This window comes from Anopheles coustani, chromosome 2, assembly GCF_943734705.1.
Source record: "Anopheles coustani chromosome 2, idAnoCousDA_361_x.2, whole genome shotgun sequence".
In the NCBI taxonomy this organism is placed as follows: domain Eukaryota; kingdom Metazoa; phylum Arthropoda; class Insecta; order Diptera; family Culicidae; genus Anopheles; species Anopheles coustani.
In genome coordinates, this window is record NC_071289.1 from 12,043,456 (window position 1) to 12,063,407 (window position 19,952).

The 19,952-nt window shown below is 45.5% G+C and overlaps 2 protein-coding genes across 2 annotated transcripts in view; both read right to left on the reverse strand.

The window, feature by feature from the left end:
* The window catches only part of LOC131261860 (pseudouridylate synthase RPUSD2-like), a 111,513-nt gene that overhangs the window by 43,673 nt on the left and 47,888 nt on the right, over positions 1 to 19,952 (reverse strand). The window lies entirely within an intron of this gene.
* On the reverse strand, positions 18,761 to 19,545 carry LOC131261861 (uncharacterized). The gene is made up of 2 exons (XM_058263705.1): positions 19,501 to 19,545; positions 18,761 to 19,420 (listed from the first exon to the last, which is right to left on the reverse strand). The coding sequence occupies exons 1-2, from the start codon at positions 19,543 to 19,545 to the stop codon at positions 18,761 to 18,763; spliced, it is 705 nt and encodes a 234-aa protein (XP_058119688.1).

The following is a 19,952-nucleotide window of genomic DNA, read 5'->3' on the forward strand; positions in this document are numbered from 1 at the left end:
ATTCAATCCTTCTTTTATTCGTGTATCATTTATACAACTTGAATCCCGTCGGTTGGTATAAGTGAAATTTCAATTCGCGATTATATCAGATCAATTGAAAATACATTCCCATGCGCCGAACGAAACTAATCGTTCTCGGGACTTCTCGCTAATAACGCTTAAAATAACGGTCATTTGATTGCCAAAGGGGGCGATCACCACTTGACCGAAAAACAACGAGCAATATCTTTTTCGACGCAGCGGAACATGTTGCGCGATTTATTGGAAATAACCATTAAATTTTAAAATCTCGTTTCATCTATCCGTGCGTTCCACGAATGGTTCGCCCAATCCGAATGGTTTCGCTCGCAACTCCCGCCAGCACTCGCCCGCCGTAAGCACCCGAATCCCGACCGACCGCCGTGTAGACGCAGCGCACGAGTCGTAACATTTTATTGAATGGTTCCGGAATGATTTGGAACCGCCCGGGTAGACCCGGGACCCGCCGGATGGAGCGGTTTGGCTTCGGATGCACATTAAGAATGAGATTGAACCACAAAACCAACCGAAGCGGAGCGAACGGAGTGCAGATTTCGGAAAACTGCTCGAAACTCCCCGCGGCGGGAGAGCGCGCAGATGATAGTAATGAGGCAATCGGATAATGATTATGACGGGTTGGGCGGGCCGGAGGGGGATGGGATTAAACGGTTTTTAACAAAGTCACTATCGACGGAAAACCCGTTGGCTACTTTTGGAGAAAACGATGCCAGTCGTCAAACAGCAGGGAGCAAAAACCCTTTCGCCAATGCGATGTTTACAGCACATTCCGGATTAGGGTGCGCAATGGCTTACGAGTTCCGAAATCCATTATTCTGCTTGAATAGTCAGTTTGGCGAGACTGTCTGAAGGTCTTTACTAGAATTTACTTTATTTCCAACGGCTTCCTGTCTGCAGTCGTAAACCGCTGCACGGCTTTTTGTTTCGAAGGAAACTCGAAACAAGCGTTCGGGAGAGCTTCACTTATCCAGTTTAAAATGTCAGCAAGTATTTGTGAGTATTAGGGGGAAAAATCGATGCATGTACCAAAACAGACAACAGACGTCTGCACGAAAGACGATACAGCGAAATAATAATTGAGACGAACGAATATCCTTGGGCTGCAGCAGTCACAACCACCACCATTCGATTGTGCCATAAAAAAGCCTACAAGGAACCAGTTTTAATGGGTTCAAATTTATTATCTTCATAAAACTCATTTTTATGATTTAATTGCAGACAAAATGAAAATGTTCAAACGCCACGCGCTTTCCGGGGCGTTTTCACAGTTTTTTTTTACAATGCAAGGAACAAAATTTGATCGAACGGTTAGGAAGACGAGCCGACTTCTAAGAGCTAGGCAGATGCTGCCGGTTTAACAATCCGTATCATCCTCGAGGCTGGTAAAGAATGAAATTGCGTTTTCTTTTCGAATCATCATCTACATATAGCAAGATGGTTGATGGCGTACATTATTTCCAGGAGAAAATTCGTTTTGTTCGGTTGCAGATCATTGGGGCTCTTTGACAAAGAAAGCATTTGTTGTTATGCTTGGAGTTAAAGCTTTTGTTGCACAGTGAAAGGAGTATGAAATTTGTTCATTTTTGAATGATTCGTTAGGATCAATTGAATTAAGAGTCGATATTTTAGGAAAGCTTTGTAAATTTTTTTGTCAGTTTAACTCATTTTGTTTCATTTGGTTGACTTTATTTTTTATTTAAATGCATGCAATTTAAATGATTTAAACATATTTCTTTTTTTCTCGTCCTATTGTACCGAAGCGAAGCGTCTGCTTGTTGCCGACGTCTCCTGGGTGATCGTATGTCACCGATGATTGCTCGCTACGGTCGTAAAAGAAAGCAGTAATTTTATACTCAATGCTATCGTTTTGAATTTTTATGTACACGTCTGCACGGCGCTCGCTAGAAGCACCGTACCATATACAGACCGTCGTCGTCGTGCCGCATCCCGAAGCAGCGGTGTTATTTCGACGGTCAATTGAAGCAACATCTTGTCCCACACCATACGCGAAATGACGATAATGTGACGATATTAAAACATTTCTCCGTTTAGCGCCACAACAAACCCCCGCCCCCTGTGCTCGATGCAATCGGAATGGAGATGATTAGATGATACTCTTCTTCCCGTACAGATAATCAGACAAGCGTATCTTTTTACTCCACTGGAGCAACGTCTTTAGCGCCACTAGATGCGCCCTTTTATAGGGTGGAAAAAATTTCTCCGCGTCGTAAGACGCTTTGTGCTAACTCACATGATGTTGCGTTTAGACGCTTGAGCAAAAAGTATTAAACATCTCATTCGAACGAGGGAAGGATGTGAGTTTTTCATCCCATTGGGTGTAGTAAAGGGAAAAACGGAATTCAACGGAAATCGGGGAACCGGGTAAACACTTACGCAGATACATTGCCAACCGACGGTCGTAGGAAGTTGTAGAGAAATATTTCCATGTTAACAATTCACCGTGCCGAAATGAAAGTTTCGCAGAAGTGCTCTACCGTTTGGCTGTCGGCGCGTGATATGAAATCTTTTCTCCCATAAGGCGGGTGGAATCTGCTGGTGGGATTGATTTTTGCCCACTTCCACGCCCGCTACTCTTTGCCATCATCACACAACTAACGACATCGATTGATGAAAAGTGATGGGCGCTCGTTGAGCCATTCCATTCCGTGGAACTTAGCGACGCCCAAATCCCCACCGAAGCTATCGCGGAGCAGTTTCGCGGGACCAAATACGTTCTATTTGGCTCGTGCATGGAGTGTAGATATATTTTCTTTTCAACTTTCTCTTTAAAAAGAAATCGTTTCAATATTTCCCATTTGCACAATAAACAACCGCCGGATTTAACAGTCCCACGTGGTGGCAAAATATTTGCGCCAAGCGCAGAACGACGGCGGGAAAGGATTTACAGAATGTACCGGGAACGGAACATTAACGTGTTTCGCCTCGTCATGAGCTCGTATCGCTAACGAGTAGGATATTTACATTTCGGCGGCGTTGTTGTTGCTGTTTTTACGGTCTCTCAGAAACAAGTCTTTCGCTCAACATCAAAATAACGATCGCTGGAGCAGACACAAATGGAACATCATTCAAACGGGTGAGACGGGCAATTTGAAGGGCAAAATTGGTCAGTTTGGTTTGGAAGTCCCGGAACGGGATGGACGGAAGGTGACCGTTCCAAATATGGGCGAAGCTGCGGTGCAAAGGAAATCGGCGCAAAGAGCAAACGACAACAATTAGTTCGCCCTTCGGCAAACGCGGCGAGTTTTCGCTACCAAAAAATCTATGCTTCGAATCGCCAAACGACTGTCCTCCAATTCCTTACGAAATTACGTGCCGGTCAATCGTAAACGTTATCAAACGAACCCATTCCAGCTTGTTATCCTGTGAAATAATACAACAAAAATATACTCAAAGAAAAAGAAACCTTTGGTACAATGTTTGTGAAGAATCGGAGGCGCGTGGAGTTAAAGGATATCTCTTTTGGGTTGCAGCGGGGAGGCACATATAAGGGTCGCATTAAAATAACGCAGCCTTTTCAACACGTGGATGGTACGAAAGGATAAAAAACTAGCAAAAAACGTATCATTGGCTCAAATCAGTCCGTGCCAGGGACCTTTGGAAGAACTCCCATAGGAGAACAGTTAACTGTCTTAAATGCAATAAAATTCCTGCGCTTGCGAATAAGTTCAGTTGGCAAAGTGGGAAGCACGGCACAAAAAAGTATCCTGGAGCAACGCATCTAGATGCGAGAGGGGAAGTCGATCGGGGCAAAATAGGTTCATTCTATCGCAGGTTACGACAGGTTACGAGCGAACACTCCTTGTTGGCCCCCCTCCGTCGGTGCCAGACGGTGATTTCGTTCTATTCTACGCCGGCCACCGAGAGAGAAAGGAATTTAATGATGCTGCTGAAGTACGCCGAGCCCGCCGATAAGACAGCTGAGATTTTGCTTGCCTTTTTCGTGCCTTTCACTTCCTTGCATGGAAAACACGGTGCGATGAGCGCAAAAATTCCCCAAAGAGTTTGCACGGGCCACGGACGGGCAGGTTTACGGGTAAGATGCAATCCTCCGAAGCCGTCCGTTTCTGAACCGGTCCGTGTCATCTGTGTGCCCTTGGTGCGGGAGCAGCGAAAAAAAAAACAAACAAGGTAACCACTCCCGACCCGAGTCACACAGTAAATATAACAAAAAGGGAAACATAAAAAACCAAAACTTCGAACGAGTTCTTACGGGATCGGAGTGAAAGAAAGGGCATTCGAACAAAAAACTCCAGAAGGTAGCTTCTTGTAGGGAAAAAAACTGTTATGGAAGCATCCTCCAACCGGTACTGAGCGGCTTTAGGGGATGGAGGGCGAAAGCGGGGGAGGGGGCAGAGGATCCTCCAGCAGAGACACAACGCTCATTAGAACCGTTCATCTCCGACGCCGGTGGTAGTGGTGGTGGTGGTGGTGCGTCAAATGAACCAGTTAGCTCAACCCGTCAGTGTGTGTTGAAAAACGAAGAAAATCTCCCGAGCGGTGGTACAACAAAAAAGGAAAATGCTACCTGGGGAAATCCGGTGATCGTGAAAGGTACTTGGGGTACTGTGTAGATTGAAGGTAGAATAGAAAGGAAATTATGGCAAATCCCCTAGCGGTAATCCTTTACGCGGGTTTACTGCTAAAGCACTTTCTTCCTCACGGTGGGAGAAAATAACTTTTTATGACAAATTGAGCGTTTTTGTTTGGCGTGAAAAACACTTTTCAAACATTACAGTTGCTTTTAATGCGCATCAAAAAATAAAGATATAAACTGAAGTTTTCAGCAGCGCTGGTTAGCAAAACAATCCTATGAGAAAACGTAATTGCATATGTTGCTAACGTTCTGAACGGAATGGTTTGAAAAGGTAAGTCGGTGAAACAGAACGGTTGTGCCATTGGAGAGCATTCTTTATCGTGCTAGATCGATCGACTTTTCCAGCCGTATGACCAAAAATGGCAACCATCCGCTTCACGACGGATCGTTGTTCTTGTTACGTTTGCTCAAACACTTCGTATCAACCTGTTCGTGATCTAGAAATGCCGAATGCATCTAGACAGAACGCGACCGGTATGGAGTGGATAAAAATATACCGGATTCTGCAAATACTTTGACAGAGTATATTGAACCGACGGGCACCGAACAGCGGCGACAACAGGACAGCTGGCGTCGAATATGTTGTTTGTCGGAAGAGAGTCACATCTTCTTGTTTTGCAATAAAATAGTTGCACCATCGAGAGGCGGGCAAATTAATCCCAGGGCGTACCGAGTAGCAAACGATCGGGTGGTGGAGGCAGCAAACGAGTTTATATCCCATGCCCCGTTCCGATCCTACGGTGGAATCGTTTTGATGCGTTAAGTGCGGCCAAGCGACGGCAGTGACTCGATGCGTGCGGCCATTCGCGGATCGGGCTTCGGCCGGAGGACATAATGATTGCGCGCCCGACTCATGTTTCTACAGGCGATCCATCGCCAGTTTTACGACCTGTCCAAGATGCGCGGATCCGAGGATTGCCGGGATTTGAAGGTTGTCCATCCGCCACAGCTCCGGATCGATCCGAGCGGATGGTTTTGGAAGGTATTCGAGAATTCACCTTTTTACACCGTCCGACCACGCAGCCTTGGACAGAACGTGATCGGAACGGGGACTGGGGCTTGTTTACCTGCCGATCGTCCCTGCTGTATGGTCCGATCGGATCGGTAATCGAAGCGACGGATAGGGAATACAATAATTACCAACTGGCGCGCAATTATCATCAAGATATTCTGATCCCTTTGCCGATCGAACCCGCGTCGGCCTTTGGCAAGTCCGATGTTGACAGTAAAATGGTTGCGACATGCTAAAGGCTGTGAGGCAAATTCGAAAAGCGCCGAACGGAGGCAAGGTTTAAGCACCCCGCCGTAAAGATGGTCACGCCACCGTAGTTAATTCAATTTTACCTTCAGATATAACCTGAGCGCTGCACGCACTGATTGCTAGAGGGGCTTTTAACTCTCTTCCTGATAGACTCTTCTGGTGGTTAAATTTTCAACGTGATTGATAGATAGTAATTTACTTGCAATAATAATAAATTTGTAAATTAATTATCATCAAAACACGTTTCATACGCTTATGTTGTTCGTCAGCTCATCAGAACACGATTAATATGAACACGAAAACTCAGTAGCAACATTTGCATTTCTTTTCAATTAACAAAAACATACTCAATTTGTGGGCAAAGCATAATGGAAACATCATTGCGCGGGGTTATTTGATCTGTATCAGAGTACCATGGAGCTTCACATACCGGCTCCCATTTTTTGCTACTCCTTCAGGGGTATAACTTCATTTAAAACCTCACTTCACTCATTAGTGCCGCACATTTGCTCGGTAAATAGTAATTATCGGTAGGGCTTGGACCTTCATAAAAGTTGAATTGCATTTTGCACAAACAAGCTAAAGAGTTGACGAAACTGTCGGCGTACAAAAACGGTAATAAACTGCACGCAACACTGATTCAATTGCAATCAGAACGAATCCATTAAATGACCACTCAATCAAAGCAATGCCAACAAGGCGTAAAATTGATAAAAAGGAAAACACTTGGTTCATTACTAATTCCATAGAACTTATCTCATCAAGAATAAACACTTACTTTACAACATGGTACTTTATCATAGAACACAACAACTTTATCATAGAACACTAAATTTGCTATTTATACTACTTACAGATAAGTTTGCTTTGCTTCTTAACTATGGCCGAAATATAGTTACCTGCAATAAAAGAAAACAGATAAATTTAGTTAGTATTACACTCAAGTTCGTAAGTATGTAGAATTAAATAAAAAGAGACCAAACTAAAAACACAAAAGCAGGTCTATCTTCAACAGTTACCGGCTTTACAAACTCGGAAGTGGTGTGTCCATAAAAAGATGCACGTAAAACTTTCAAAATTGGACGAATGGAGTAAAAGTTTGAGGTTCTTTTCGTTCGTAGATCCGTGAATATCCCTTTACGACTTTACCGCTCAACTCCATCAAAATCTGCAAACTGGGCAGACATTTCTCACGAACGGTTGCTCAGGTTGTGTTTAAGCATAAAGTTCTTAGTGCCAAAGCGTCACTTAACCAACCGACAGTGCGAGGGAGGGCTACTTCGCTCGAAGAAAACAACGAAAAGCTCGAGATAACTCTGGACTTTCACAGAAGAAAAGAAAAAGTGTAACCGGTAACGAAGTGCTGAACTGTTCCGTACCGTGACAATCGGATTCACTTGTAACCGTGCTACGCCACAATTCGTGAATTCGTCGCAGACTTTTTGTTTTATTTTGTTCGCAAGACTATGAAGCACCCAAGCAAGCACCGGAACGGACTAGCATAAATCATACTTTTATGAGACCTTTCCCTTACCTTCTCGCCAGGAACCGGTTCCGTTGCGTAGGTGCGTGCAACCGGCAGGGCGTGGAAGTATTAGCAGCCATCGTCAGGAGAATAGGCACGGGTATAAATGTAAGGAGAGGAAACCCAAAGCCCTAGCTACTAGAATTGGCAAGAAAAAAGGTCATCCAATCGAACCAATCGAAGCTACCGTTCCGATCACCAGCGACCTAGCTGAGGGTAGTTTAGCATGAGCGGTGGTAGTTCGATCCTATCGAGGCCCGAAAAAAGGGTCGTAAATAACCGTTCTTACTGGTTTCCCACGGCGGAGGTGCGGCAGAATTTTGGCGAGGCTAAAGGCGTGATATTTATACATATCTCACCACCTCCAGTGTCGCCCGTTCGGCAAAAACGAACGAGAAGGCACATACATAAACGTCATCGAGACAATGTCGTTGATCGCACACTTCATGCATTCTCCTGGCAATGGGCCCACAGCAGGGGGAAATATGAACCACCTCTTATCGGGCGTGGGGGCTTTTCGAACTTCTTCCTTTGTCCTTTTCGATTCGGTTCGGCTAATGGGACCCGTTTGGACGTCGGTCAACCGTGACCAATAACGGGAGAAGAACTCCTTCACCCGGGCACACCCCCTCCCTCGGGCGTCCATGGCTTGTGCCGGTGGACAAGTTTTGGCAACAACCGGTTTTCCATACCACGAGGCACCGGGTCACTCTTGCCGGGATGTGGTTTCCTATCTTTAATTGGGCTATCTCGCGTGCTCCGTCGAAGAAGAGTGCTGTTATCGTGTGCTCGCGATGAGCCTAATGCCGGACCGTTGAGAGCTTTGACCGCGGCCGGTTCGTTGACTTTACCGGGGGAGCGTTAAAATTAGACTGACAACGACGCACCAATCTGTGCATAATTTAAAGAAAACAACGCATGACGGAGACGAAAGGGGGGAAGCAATTTCGAAAACTAGTTCCCAACTCCGAAAGCAAACTAACGGCCCGTTGACTTCTTCAACGAGGGATCCTACCCTCGGGCTAAGCCGGCACAAAAAACTTACACTGCCGGTCCTGGGCATCCCGTGTGGGCGTGGAAAATTCCCGTTTCAATCTTTCCCGAGCCCGCAGGAGACCCAATTCCGGTCCCATTTGCCATTTGGAACAAGGCGGGCCACAGAACATTTGCATAGTTCGTAATCGGATGTTTTCCTTGCGGTTCCCTCCGAAAACTCACTGTCACTGCAGCAACAGACGTACGCAGCTCCACGAACGTTCTTGGGGAGCTGCCATTTTGAAGGAAGAGGCTTTTTCATTACGCGAACCCTTGCCCGCCTTGGAGGTTCAAAAAGCATTTGTTGTCGAGGTGCAGCGGAGGAACGGAATTTCGGGAGGCGCGTAACTGCGAGCTGAAGATGGGAAAAGTTTGCGATGATCCCTTACCTCCGGTGCGCATTATTCAACATACGCCCCACACACACAAGGCCGGCCCCAGCGCAAGAGGCCGAGGCGGGTGCGAGACAATCCTTGCCACGCGATGGTGCGCCCGAGGGCGTTTACATCAAACGCACGGAAGTACAAACATGCTAAACATGTGCCGGCATCGCACGACGTGGTAGTGCCTACGCCAGAAGATTAATGTGATAGTGGTGAGGTGGTATTGGTTGGGGGGGGAGAAGGATTTGTTTACCCCCAAACGATCAATCGTTGGATTTTCCAACAGTCCCGGTGAAGGGAATGCGGTGTTGGTGTGCTTTGTAATCGATAAAATTAAATTGGAAAGGCTTAAAACATACGTGCCTTCGTTATAGAATGTTGGGTATTGAGCAATGTTATGGAATAATATAACACTCAAAAAAGATCTAATACTTTAATACGGCGAAAGTAACGCAATGCTTCTAAAAATGAATTAGTTCATCCAATATTCCGAATGTCAATTACGCGATCCTTCAATCTCAATAGATAAAGCAATTGTCTAATCAGGTCGCGCCAATAATCGTGTCTTTCGTTTGTTTTTAACTTAAGGCTCATCCAATTGAGTACATTATTCAAAGCATTCCAATTGGATCGAACGGATTATCGAAGCGAATCATTCGAATTCTTCCGATTCGTGCCGCTTTTTTTTCGAGCCATCCAGTAAAATTATTTCAATATTCCTCGGAATCGTGCCGTGACGGAATCGAACCAACCGAGCACTACGGATACGGATGTTGGAAGATGATGACGAGCGTGATGATGCCATAGGCCACCGTTGCCGTCAAGAAAATCGACAAGCACGAAGACAAACAAAGCAACGCGCCGGTTGAGGTTGACTCAGATGTTGGCATAGCAGCACACAGGTCCGCCAAATGCGCCCCATTCCTCCCACCCCTGCTATCGTAAGGCCAGGACGGGTTAGGGCAATAAATTCCGACTCATCCCCAATCAGGCTCATTATAAATGAAAGGTTCAAGCGCTCTTGACATCGTTGGCTATATATTTTCCCCTTGCCATATGTCGCACACGCTTACACACATGAGAACGACATGCCGACTCCGGGCGAGCCACCCAAAACGGCCTCACTGGTGGTTCCATCGCAGCCGGCGAAGGCGCAAGATAGCAATCTTTATCGGTTTTGCGCGGCCTGTGATGTCGCGGAAGATCCCCAAGAACGCAAACTTCGCTGCACTAAGTCTCGAAAAGCGATGACTTGTTGTCTTGAGCCAGAATGCAACGAAATTGACATCGTGGATGGCTCCCAGCGAGCTTGTTTGAGGATGTAGTGTACTCAATGGTAAGTCCTGGATGGGTTTTAAGTCCAAAATATCAATAACACGTGATCACGAGTTATAGGACAGGAAGAACTAGCTAAGTATCGTTTAAAGTGATGTAAGACGAAGCAAAAGTACTAGGTCAAATTTTATGTTTATGATTTGTTTTGTGATTCTTCACAGAGATACATAAGTACAAATTAATTCAACAAGTAAGTTCTGAATTTGATATTTGATTTTAAATTTGGTTAGCGATCATGACAATTCCCAGATCTAAGAACATCTGAAGGGCATGTAGAAACACTATCCTGAAGGTGATAGTTACGAAAGAAAATAAGATTATCGTGCTGATTTGTTGTCACGAGCGCATCGGTCCATTGTCAATGAAAACAGCAAACAAACGTGGCTTACATCAAGGGGCCATGGCGCATATGTGCACACACTGCAAGAACCTTCGCGCAATCTGTATGGTTTAGTTTTTAACATCCTAGTCATGGATCGAACGCCCTTGCGGTGATGACCCTGTGGTCCGAGTAGTACTAACCGGTCTTTTTGAATATTTATAACAACCGACATGCCGTCCACGGTGTTGCAGGTGCATCGTGGTAAATTGTTGAATACCGATACCGTCGGCTTCCAGGTGTCGCAGTTAGCGAATGTAATTGTTTGACGTAATTATTTCAAATATTCAATCCTTGCAGCATATTGACAATGGTCGTCTGGTGTTTTGCATGCGAAAGAGTAAAATGTCATCCTCCGTGCGGATAGCTCGTGATCCTGTATTTTTTTGCACTAGCAGCGAGCTTGAACTCCAGGGCAGAAATTACATTTATTTCACGACATGACGGCTGCGATGCGAGTAATTTTACATTTTCACCCTGCGGCAGCAACCGAGGCATTGGTCTGGCCGGTAGCCGCTGTCAGAAGGCCTCATGCACGCGTACTTCCCCGTCTTCATATGGCGCACCGAGCCGGAATCGATCCGGTAGCATAACTGCAGCGGAGCAGTCAGTCTCGACAATGATTGAAATGTTTACCGGCTCGTTAGCCGCCCGGCCGGGGCCGGGGGTTGTACCCTGCGGACGGTCCAGGCCCGAGACACGGGGAGGTCAAAATAAAGACAAATAAATATTTGCTGCCCATGAATTCCGGGGAGGAGACGGTACGGCGCGGAATGTCTGAACTCTGGGACGATGAATAGTGCGCGATCGAAGCGTGCCGTCACCACATGAAACTGTCCGAGGTACGAGCAACCGTGTGTCGTACGTCGCGCTTCACCAGAAGAGGCACAACTTTATCGAGTGTTTGTACAGCGCTTCGTGCCATTTGCACCGTCATCAAATCTTCCGTTGCGTTGATACCTTCCGTCCCGAAGCGAACATCATACCTTCACCGAGAGATGTTCCCGTGCTAGTTCAAGGGCGAGGCGAGAAGGAATCGAGAACGGTTTGAGTGGGTTGGAGGGGTTAAGATTAAACGGGAAAGCAAAAACGCTGGCACCTTATTGATTGATGAACCCACAGGTGGCATTTCGCTAATGTTCGAATGCACCGTTCGCGATCCGGGTGATCATAGGCTGGCGCGAAGATTCGTTTCCTTGGCAGATGGGTTCTGCATGAACTCATTGACCTGAATACAATTATTCATTTTGCTGGACAGCATTAAGATAGGCCGAAGGTCGAATTAGAGATCAAGTATAAGTTTATCAACAACATGACCTCTAATAGGTTTTAGTTAAAATAATAATACCGACATCTACATTGCTATACTGAACTGAGCATTTTATGCGTATGTTATGCTGATTGGCTACATTTTCCAACGGATTTCAAATACCATCCAGCATTATTGGTAATGATTTTTGCCATCCGGAGCCACTGACCTTGATACAGCGATTGGTCCATATTATCGGCAATGGAGTTCGCAACCCGGAGCAGTTGATTGAACTTTGATCAATCGCAAGATGTTACTTGGATTAATTGAAAAATTTCCTCGAAACAACAACATCGGCAAATTGATTGCCAAAAAACCAAAAAAAAAGCAGTGGGAGGGGACGCCGGACCGACAGACGCCGACCCGAAGCGTATTTCCTTCCAATATTTCAATCTTTATTATTTCTCACTTCATTAGTTATCCCGCTTCGCCTTCCGTGGCAAACATTTCGATGCCTTCTCGCCGGAAGTAGCAGAAATGAACCAGATTGTTTTCCGCCAACCGGTCGAAGTCGTTGTAACTAATCTTAGCCGGGGTCGGGCGATGCTCGGTCGGTGGAAATGTAAGCAGACGCTTGCATTCCGACGGATGTAAGAAACGAGAAGAACGTCAATAACGAGAGGGAAGAGAGAGGGTGAGATAGACTGCGAGGAAGTGAAGAATCAGAACGAAATCGGTGTGGTGTCCGTTTGAAGTGGGCAGCGACCGGTAGTGGAAGTGAACGGAACCACGCTGCCTTGCGATCGCACCGGAAAACCGCGCCATACCCCAGTTCCCCGCACACGATGAAGTGAAGGGAAAGATAAACGAAATTATCAGCATAATTATGCAGCAATACCAGAGGCCCGCCACAACAGATGTACTTCATCGGAGTGTAATTGTTGTAATTAATTTCTCACTTCGTCTTCATTGTCTTCTAGGCATCTTCGTCAGCTACAGTGGAACAGTTTTAGCTCTAAATTTTATGTATTGTTGGCTTAAACAATAGTAAAACACTCAATCCGGGCAGGCGAACAATCGTTTTCAATAATGACAAAATAATTTCTTACAGCCATCATAACTCTGATGAAATCGAATTATCGGCCCCGATATGCAACAATGACCCATGAAGGTTTACTTAGTGATTAAGCACTTTTTGCAGCGCAGTGCTCGGTATGATATGAGGTTTTTGTTTACCATTGTATAATACCGCCGGCATGTTTGTGTTTTTATGGAGCACATCAGACCGAACCTTCTCGAGTTAGTTGATTTACAATTTTAAGAATAATTAAAGAAATCCCCTGACAGCGCCCCGAGCTTAAAGGTTGTGGAATAAAATGTAATCGATTGCCAAAAAAAAACAAGGAGGCTCAACAAAACCTTGAACCGTCTGTCCGAATCAACAGCGCAAAAAGTGAATTAATGAACAAAAAACCACAGGCAGCTTGAGCAGAAAAGACTGAAGTTCACAGCAAAATATTGCGGTAGGTCCATTAGTCAGAGAAAATTCTGGAATGAGTAATAATGCATAACGAGTAAAAAACCATACTGAATAATGGTACAGGTGAAGGTAAAAACCGGAATGCAAAATTGTATCTTTGGCGAAATTTCTTAGTGACAGTGTACTGTTATTTATTTATTTATTAATGTAACTATTTTACGACAAAATATCGACAAAATAAATTCAACAACTACATAATATTCATTAAAATCTACAAATAAAACATATATTCAGCTTATCTTGAATATTAACTAACTTAAAGACAGCAGTTGCAGCAATAGAACGCAGAAAACTAAATAATACAAAGCTGTTAAATTAATATTTAGTTTACTGCACTTTACTGGCAGAGCACAAGAGCATTCTGTGATATTAATAAACTATGGAAGTGAGCTGTAACGATGTCAGTGAAAATACGATAATGCTAATGCTCGTTGTTAGTTCGTAATATTAAGCATTCCATTTTTTATAAATGACCCCGATGCACGATACTGATACTACCACGGGCCAAGACCACCCTCCCATCAGCTTTAGCTACTTAACGTCAAAACTACGAGTACGACGCCCGAATGGAACGGATGATAATTCTCTGTGGCCAGCTAATAGCTCATCCGTCGGGTAACAAAGCTGCAGCAACGTTATTTATCACACTGCCATTCGACATCACAAAATATCTCCAGCCATTGCGACACAATAGGGAAGGACACACGGTGCACGACAGCGTCCAACGTCGAAGTGTACGGAGTGCTCGCCGGAGCTCTTCCGCCAGCAGCGCAACAAAAGGCAAACTTGAATAAATAAAATCATTTACAATGGGATTACGCTTAATACTTCACCGGAGTATCTATTGCTTCTGTTGCTGCAGACGTCGGCGTGGGTACGATATGCTTCACCACGGATTGAAATGCCACGATACTATTGTGCTGTGCCGGGGCACAAGTGTCGCAAGCGTAGGGTAAGATGGTAAGCTCGCACCGACCATAAACCGATCCTGGCGAGGCGCGAGGAAACATTGCATTCTACATGCCTGACCGAGCCGATGGAGTCGTGTTTCCTTATTACTCCGCGTCGAAGAAACGAGGACACGAGGTCCCTACGGCGTAGGCTCCTCCGTCGGTTGCCATAATGATCAGCAACCAGTTCTGGCGCGCTATTCTGTAACGGAAAGCGGTAGAGGCACCCAGGCGAAACATTTCCACCACATTCATAATGTGAAAGACGCCATCGATCCATGGAAATGCAACCATTTTCGACGGCAAGGAACGAGAAGGAGCCCGAGCCGAAAATCGATAGAACGAAACACCAATGCCTGTGGATTTAGCTGACATTCAAAGGCAAATAAATTGCGTGGAAACAAACTTCATAGCCGAAAATGAGCGATAGCACCGTTGACCCAGTGGCGGAGATTAATGTTCGACATTGATGATGGTTGTTTGTTGTAATCAATTTTACCCTAAATGTTCATCCTAACGAATAAAGCGCGAAAGGTACGATTTCAAATGGTACAAAGAATAAAATAGTTTTGAAACTGGGGCTATTCTTGATTCCAGGACGGCCTCTATTAAGAAATACCCCACATAAAAAAGCTTTTTATAAATCACTCTTCTTAAGGCAGAAAATATCAATCCATGCGAGCAATTACAACGTTTCGATTTTACGAGACCCTATCAGGTTCTGCCTCATAACATCCGACCAAAGGGTCACTCTATTCCTGCAGTGTAATTTACTTAAGTCACGCTCTAAATTGTCACACGGTTGACCAACATGCTCTATTCCTCAGGGACAGATACTTCGACGACCGGCACGACGACACATTCGACGAAACAAATTGCTCTTACACCGAAGATCAGAAGTCAATTGGCTTCTCAAATTAAACTGATCGTTTTTGTGCGTTCGAGTCACGTCGGAGTCGTTAAACAAATTTCCGTGATCCAAGTCGGTTGGTGCGACAACGCCGTTGTGTAGGTGAAACATATGCGCCTCGACAAAACACATGTTTTTTATTTGCGTACCTTCTAGTAGAGTGTGTTTGAACAATTACATATCGTAAACAATAATATCCTACAGCTCATCAAACGCTGGAAGAAGCTAAGAGAATTTTGTTAAGCTTATCATTACCATTACTGCCGCCACTATAATCATTGAAATAACCAATCGAATTTAAGTGTAATGTATTCGTATTGCAATCAACCCCCGGCAGCGTGAATGGAAGCCCAATTACAAAATTAATCCTGCCTTCATTTCGATGCATTTATGTTAAATGATCGGCTTAACTCAATAAATAATGTGTGAAGGCCGGTGATGCTACGCCCCACCGAACGCCCAAGGCTGATAAATTATCCCGTTCTCTCAGTTCATTACGTTGGATAAAAAAAAAATCCCCACCAATGTGAATCTGCCTTTCCAATGACAAATGAAAAGATTTTAATATGGTCGCGTTATGGCGCAGCGGGACGCGAGATAACAAGAATGCAAGAATTTTTATTTTTAACTTTACCCCCATGATTTTGTGTTTACAATGTTAAATCAATTTTTGATTTTTATCTAACCCTTTTTGGGTTTGCTACGACTTATGCAAAAATATGAATTCTACCGTCGGTAATCTACATGCAAAAGAGACTAAGTACATCAAACGATTTACATTAAACAGAAAGGATCTCTGCGATAACTTCGTTTATGCTTAAGACTTAAGCACATAATTAATGGCGATGGCAACTTCAATGCCTAGGCTTACTTAATACCTTTATGGTCTCGCAAATGCACCATCGTTACGGTGACATCAATAATCTTCGCAAATGATCCCAGCTGTAGGGTTCATCCACGTCCACCACCCACTTTTCTAGCATGTACCAGTGCACTTGAGTTCAGAAGTAAACCGATAATGAACAGAATCAATCAAGTTCAAACGATTGACTTCGGTTCGAACAGCTTCGGTTTGAGCAGTGGAAAAGATCTTTAATCGACTCGCTTAACAGGTTTCTACGTGGGTCACTTTCAACTACACACTAGAACGATACGTTTAAGAATTCAAAATGCATTGAGGTGGGTCCAAGCGATCCGATCTTCAAGGAGGAATGTTTTGTCTCTAGTAGTTAGTCATGAGATAAAGCAGTTTGAGTGCCGTAATAAAATTACAAGCAATTCATTAATTCCAATTACGTATTCATGGAATAATTAGATGACAAATGTAAAATAGTGACGCGTACAAATTGAACCATTCCGAATGTTGTTTTATAATGATGACATCCATTTACCCATATGACTTTCTACTCTCTATCCTTCTTCAAACCTAGGCGCTCACACCTTCACAGAAAAACCTTCCACTAGGAAATGTTTTAAATCTGAGGTTGTGTGCCGTCAGGTGAGCCCTTGAAAATAAACAAAGGGGAAAATGCAAAGAAAAACAACCACACGGGGAAAAAGCGCATCAGTAAACGGGTCAAGAGAGGTGACTTCCAAAGAGGAAAATTACGCTGAGGCCAACACTGGAAGGCCCGGTGTTGCACTCAAGGGTAAGTGCAGTGTCATCAGTTATGCTAATGGCCGTGCCGTTACGAGCGTTACGGTAGAAACGATTTATTTTTTTTTTCTTCTGCTGAGCCACTTTAAAAATTGCTACGTTTTTGTGTTTCGATCTTCGCACGTGTGGGTTTGTTGGTCATTAAGAAAGATGAAAATTTATTTTACCCCACAGTGGAATGTAGGGCAAATTGCGGGACACTGTTTGTGGTGCGCCACTTTAGAAAAGGAAGAAAAAAGTATTGGCTGATTAAAGTAACAATTTCTTTCAACACTTTTATTCGAATTCAATACATCACAAGTTTGATGCTTCAAGAGAAATATTGCAAATTTGTTAAACCTCGGAACAACTAACTGGTTGGTTATTGGTTTTGATTGCGTAAAGGCGAGACGTCTAATTAACACATTTATTATCCATGTTTGGAGTTAATATCGGCTCGGCTGGAATGAAAATAAATCACGAAGCTCACACAAACAGGATGTTCAAACGACCGACCGGCATCGTTTTGGTCAAAAACCGACAGTAATACACGTGGCCCATAGTGTCGGCAATGTTGTGGCGAGCATCGTACGCTTCCTGCCACGGCTAACCCGTGAACCAATCGAGCTGGCCGACCGGCGGGGCAGTAGCCGTTATTGCTGCCGGTGGTCTCCGGATATACCGAAAACCCACGGTCCACCGATGCGACCGAAGCGCGACGTCGACGTAATGAAATTTTGTTTATTATCTAATAAATAACTTCTCGCCAGCTGCTCCAACGGTGACCGAGGAACCACCAACCGCTAGGCCGGTGGAGACCAACAGACAGACCAACAGACAGACAGACAGATCGTCCGCCAGCCAGACGGATAGACGGTTAGAGAGCTGGGTCGCGGTCTCCCGAGTGACGCTATCCCCCCCAGAACCGCGGACCGGATGACAAGCGCGATACTTATGACGCTTATGCTAGCGCCACTGTATTAAGATCGCGCCGGAGCTGCAGCGCCCAGCTGGACGGAAGTAGCAGCGAGAGGCGTAGTTTCCCACACTTCCTGACGTACGCGTTGAAGCGCACGATGTCCCTCCCCACACAAGACGTACACGACGTGCAGAAACACACACACAACTCATAGCGGCATTCGCTCTCATTCGGTCCGTTGAGTTTTTCACTCATCCGCCCCTAAATTTACGGACTCGATGATGGGAAGCGTTGCGTACGCTACGACTGTCCTCAGGCCATCCGCAACCACCACCAAGCGTTTTACGCTTGACCTCTCGGAAGTTCCTAAATTACAGGATCAGAGCGACACAGGGTAGCTACTCTACTTCTTTCCAGTAATAAAGTAAAAAAAAAACACAAACGTAACCAACGCCGCCGGTCGTGGGTAGGCAAAAAGGTGGATCGTAAAACCGGCGAAACATCTGATTTACTGACCCCAGATACGGACACGAGAATTGGCCAGAACATACGATTTGGCGACCATACGAAACACAAGGCGCGCATTATCGGGGGTCGTGTCGAACCGATAAACATATCTTTTCATTCTTTTATTTTCCAGCCCAGATCAAACCCACACACACACAATTTCGGCTCAGTTTTATGTAACGATTATCGATAAGTGGCCCTGGAGGGAACACGGTTGATTGCAAGATAATCGGTTGATTGGTCAATGTGTTTTTTTGAGGAAATCAACTCCGTCGTTTAGTCAAATTACGACCGAAAAATAAAATATTATTCATCGCAAGAAAAAGTGCAGCATGCAATTAACCTTCAACAAGTGGACTTCAGATACCAAGGAAGATCTCTTCATTTAGTGACGTGGAACAAAATCGATTGGATAAAGTTGTCGTTTTATATTTAACCAATCGGGTACAATACTTAGGATAGTACCGCTCACAAGGAATCTTACTGCGAGCAGAAGAACAGCGTGTCGCGGATGACACGGCCGTAGTTGTTGAAACGCTCCACACCGCGGTCAACGCAGGTCACGATCTCCGGCAGCAGGTTGTCGTCCAGATCGAACACGCCCTGCAGGGCGCGCTCCAGAGCGGGCTGCGTGATTCTGGTGAAGTAGTCGTACTTGTCCTGGATCTGGGTTCCAACGATGGACGAGATCTGCTCGGTGTAGTCGATGGCGTTCCAGTCGATGAAACCACGGACAACGATGTTCTGGAGCTCGGTCGAGGCGATCTGGGCCTCCTCGAGGGCGGCATGGACATCGGCCGTGCGCGAGGTGATCTGAATGTTAGCATTGCTGGCGCAGCGCGACAGAGCCTGTCCAACCCACTCGATTTCGATGGCCCAGTTGGCGGTGGCCACGTTAACGCAGGCAGCCGGAGCCGACGACTCGCCGACGAAGTCCTCGGTGTCCTCGCGGATCTGCTCGACCTCCTCCAGGGCGTTGTTCATGCGGGAAATCAACTGTTGGTTCAACTCGACCAGCTGGTCGCTCATCGAGAAGCGGACATTGTCGAACGTACCCTCCATCAGCTGGTGGATGGCTTCGGCCTGGTACTGGATCTCCAGCAGGTACTCGATGAACTCATCTTGGCTCTGGGCAAGGGACTGTGCACAACGAGAGAACGCATGATCAAATAGTCACCTAATCAGATTCACCACCACAGTTCCTCGCTATCGACACTCACTTGACCGGCCAGGGCCAGCAGCAGGCAAACGAACAGGCTCTTCATGGTAAACGATTTGCTTTTCTCGCTCCTTGTTGCAACTTCGATGGCGTCTGCTTTCAAACTAATCCAAACCCGCGGTGCGCGTTGCGGTTTAAAGACTTTCCGCACTGACCGGATATTATTCGACGCTCACTGATACGATCGCCGAAATCGTTATCGTGCGCCAAGGCAATTGTGGGTAAAGCATTCCACGGACTCGGCAATTTGCGCCCTTAATTTAATCTCTTCATCTTCCGCCGCCCGATTCCGCGGCCCACGCGGCAGGTCGGGGTACTACCTGGTGCCACATGATGTCCACTTCCAACCTTCCAGCGGGCGGTGGACGACGGTGCCTTATCAGCGACTTCTTTTCGGAACAGCCTCATTCCCCGGTGGTTGTTCCGAAAAACCTCGTTCGTATCGACTGACCT

Excerpts from the sequence above, each read along its gene's own strand:
- LOC131261861 (XM_058263705.1), bottom strand. The coding sequence starts at position 19,545 with ATGAAGAGCCTGTTCGTTTGCCTGCTGCTGGCCCTGGCCGGTCAA. Across the intron at positions 19,421-19,500 it reads TGCTGGCCCTGGCCGGTCAA|TCCCTTGCCCAGAGCCAAGA; the intron begins GTGAGTGTCGAT and ends CGTTGTGCACAG.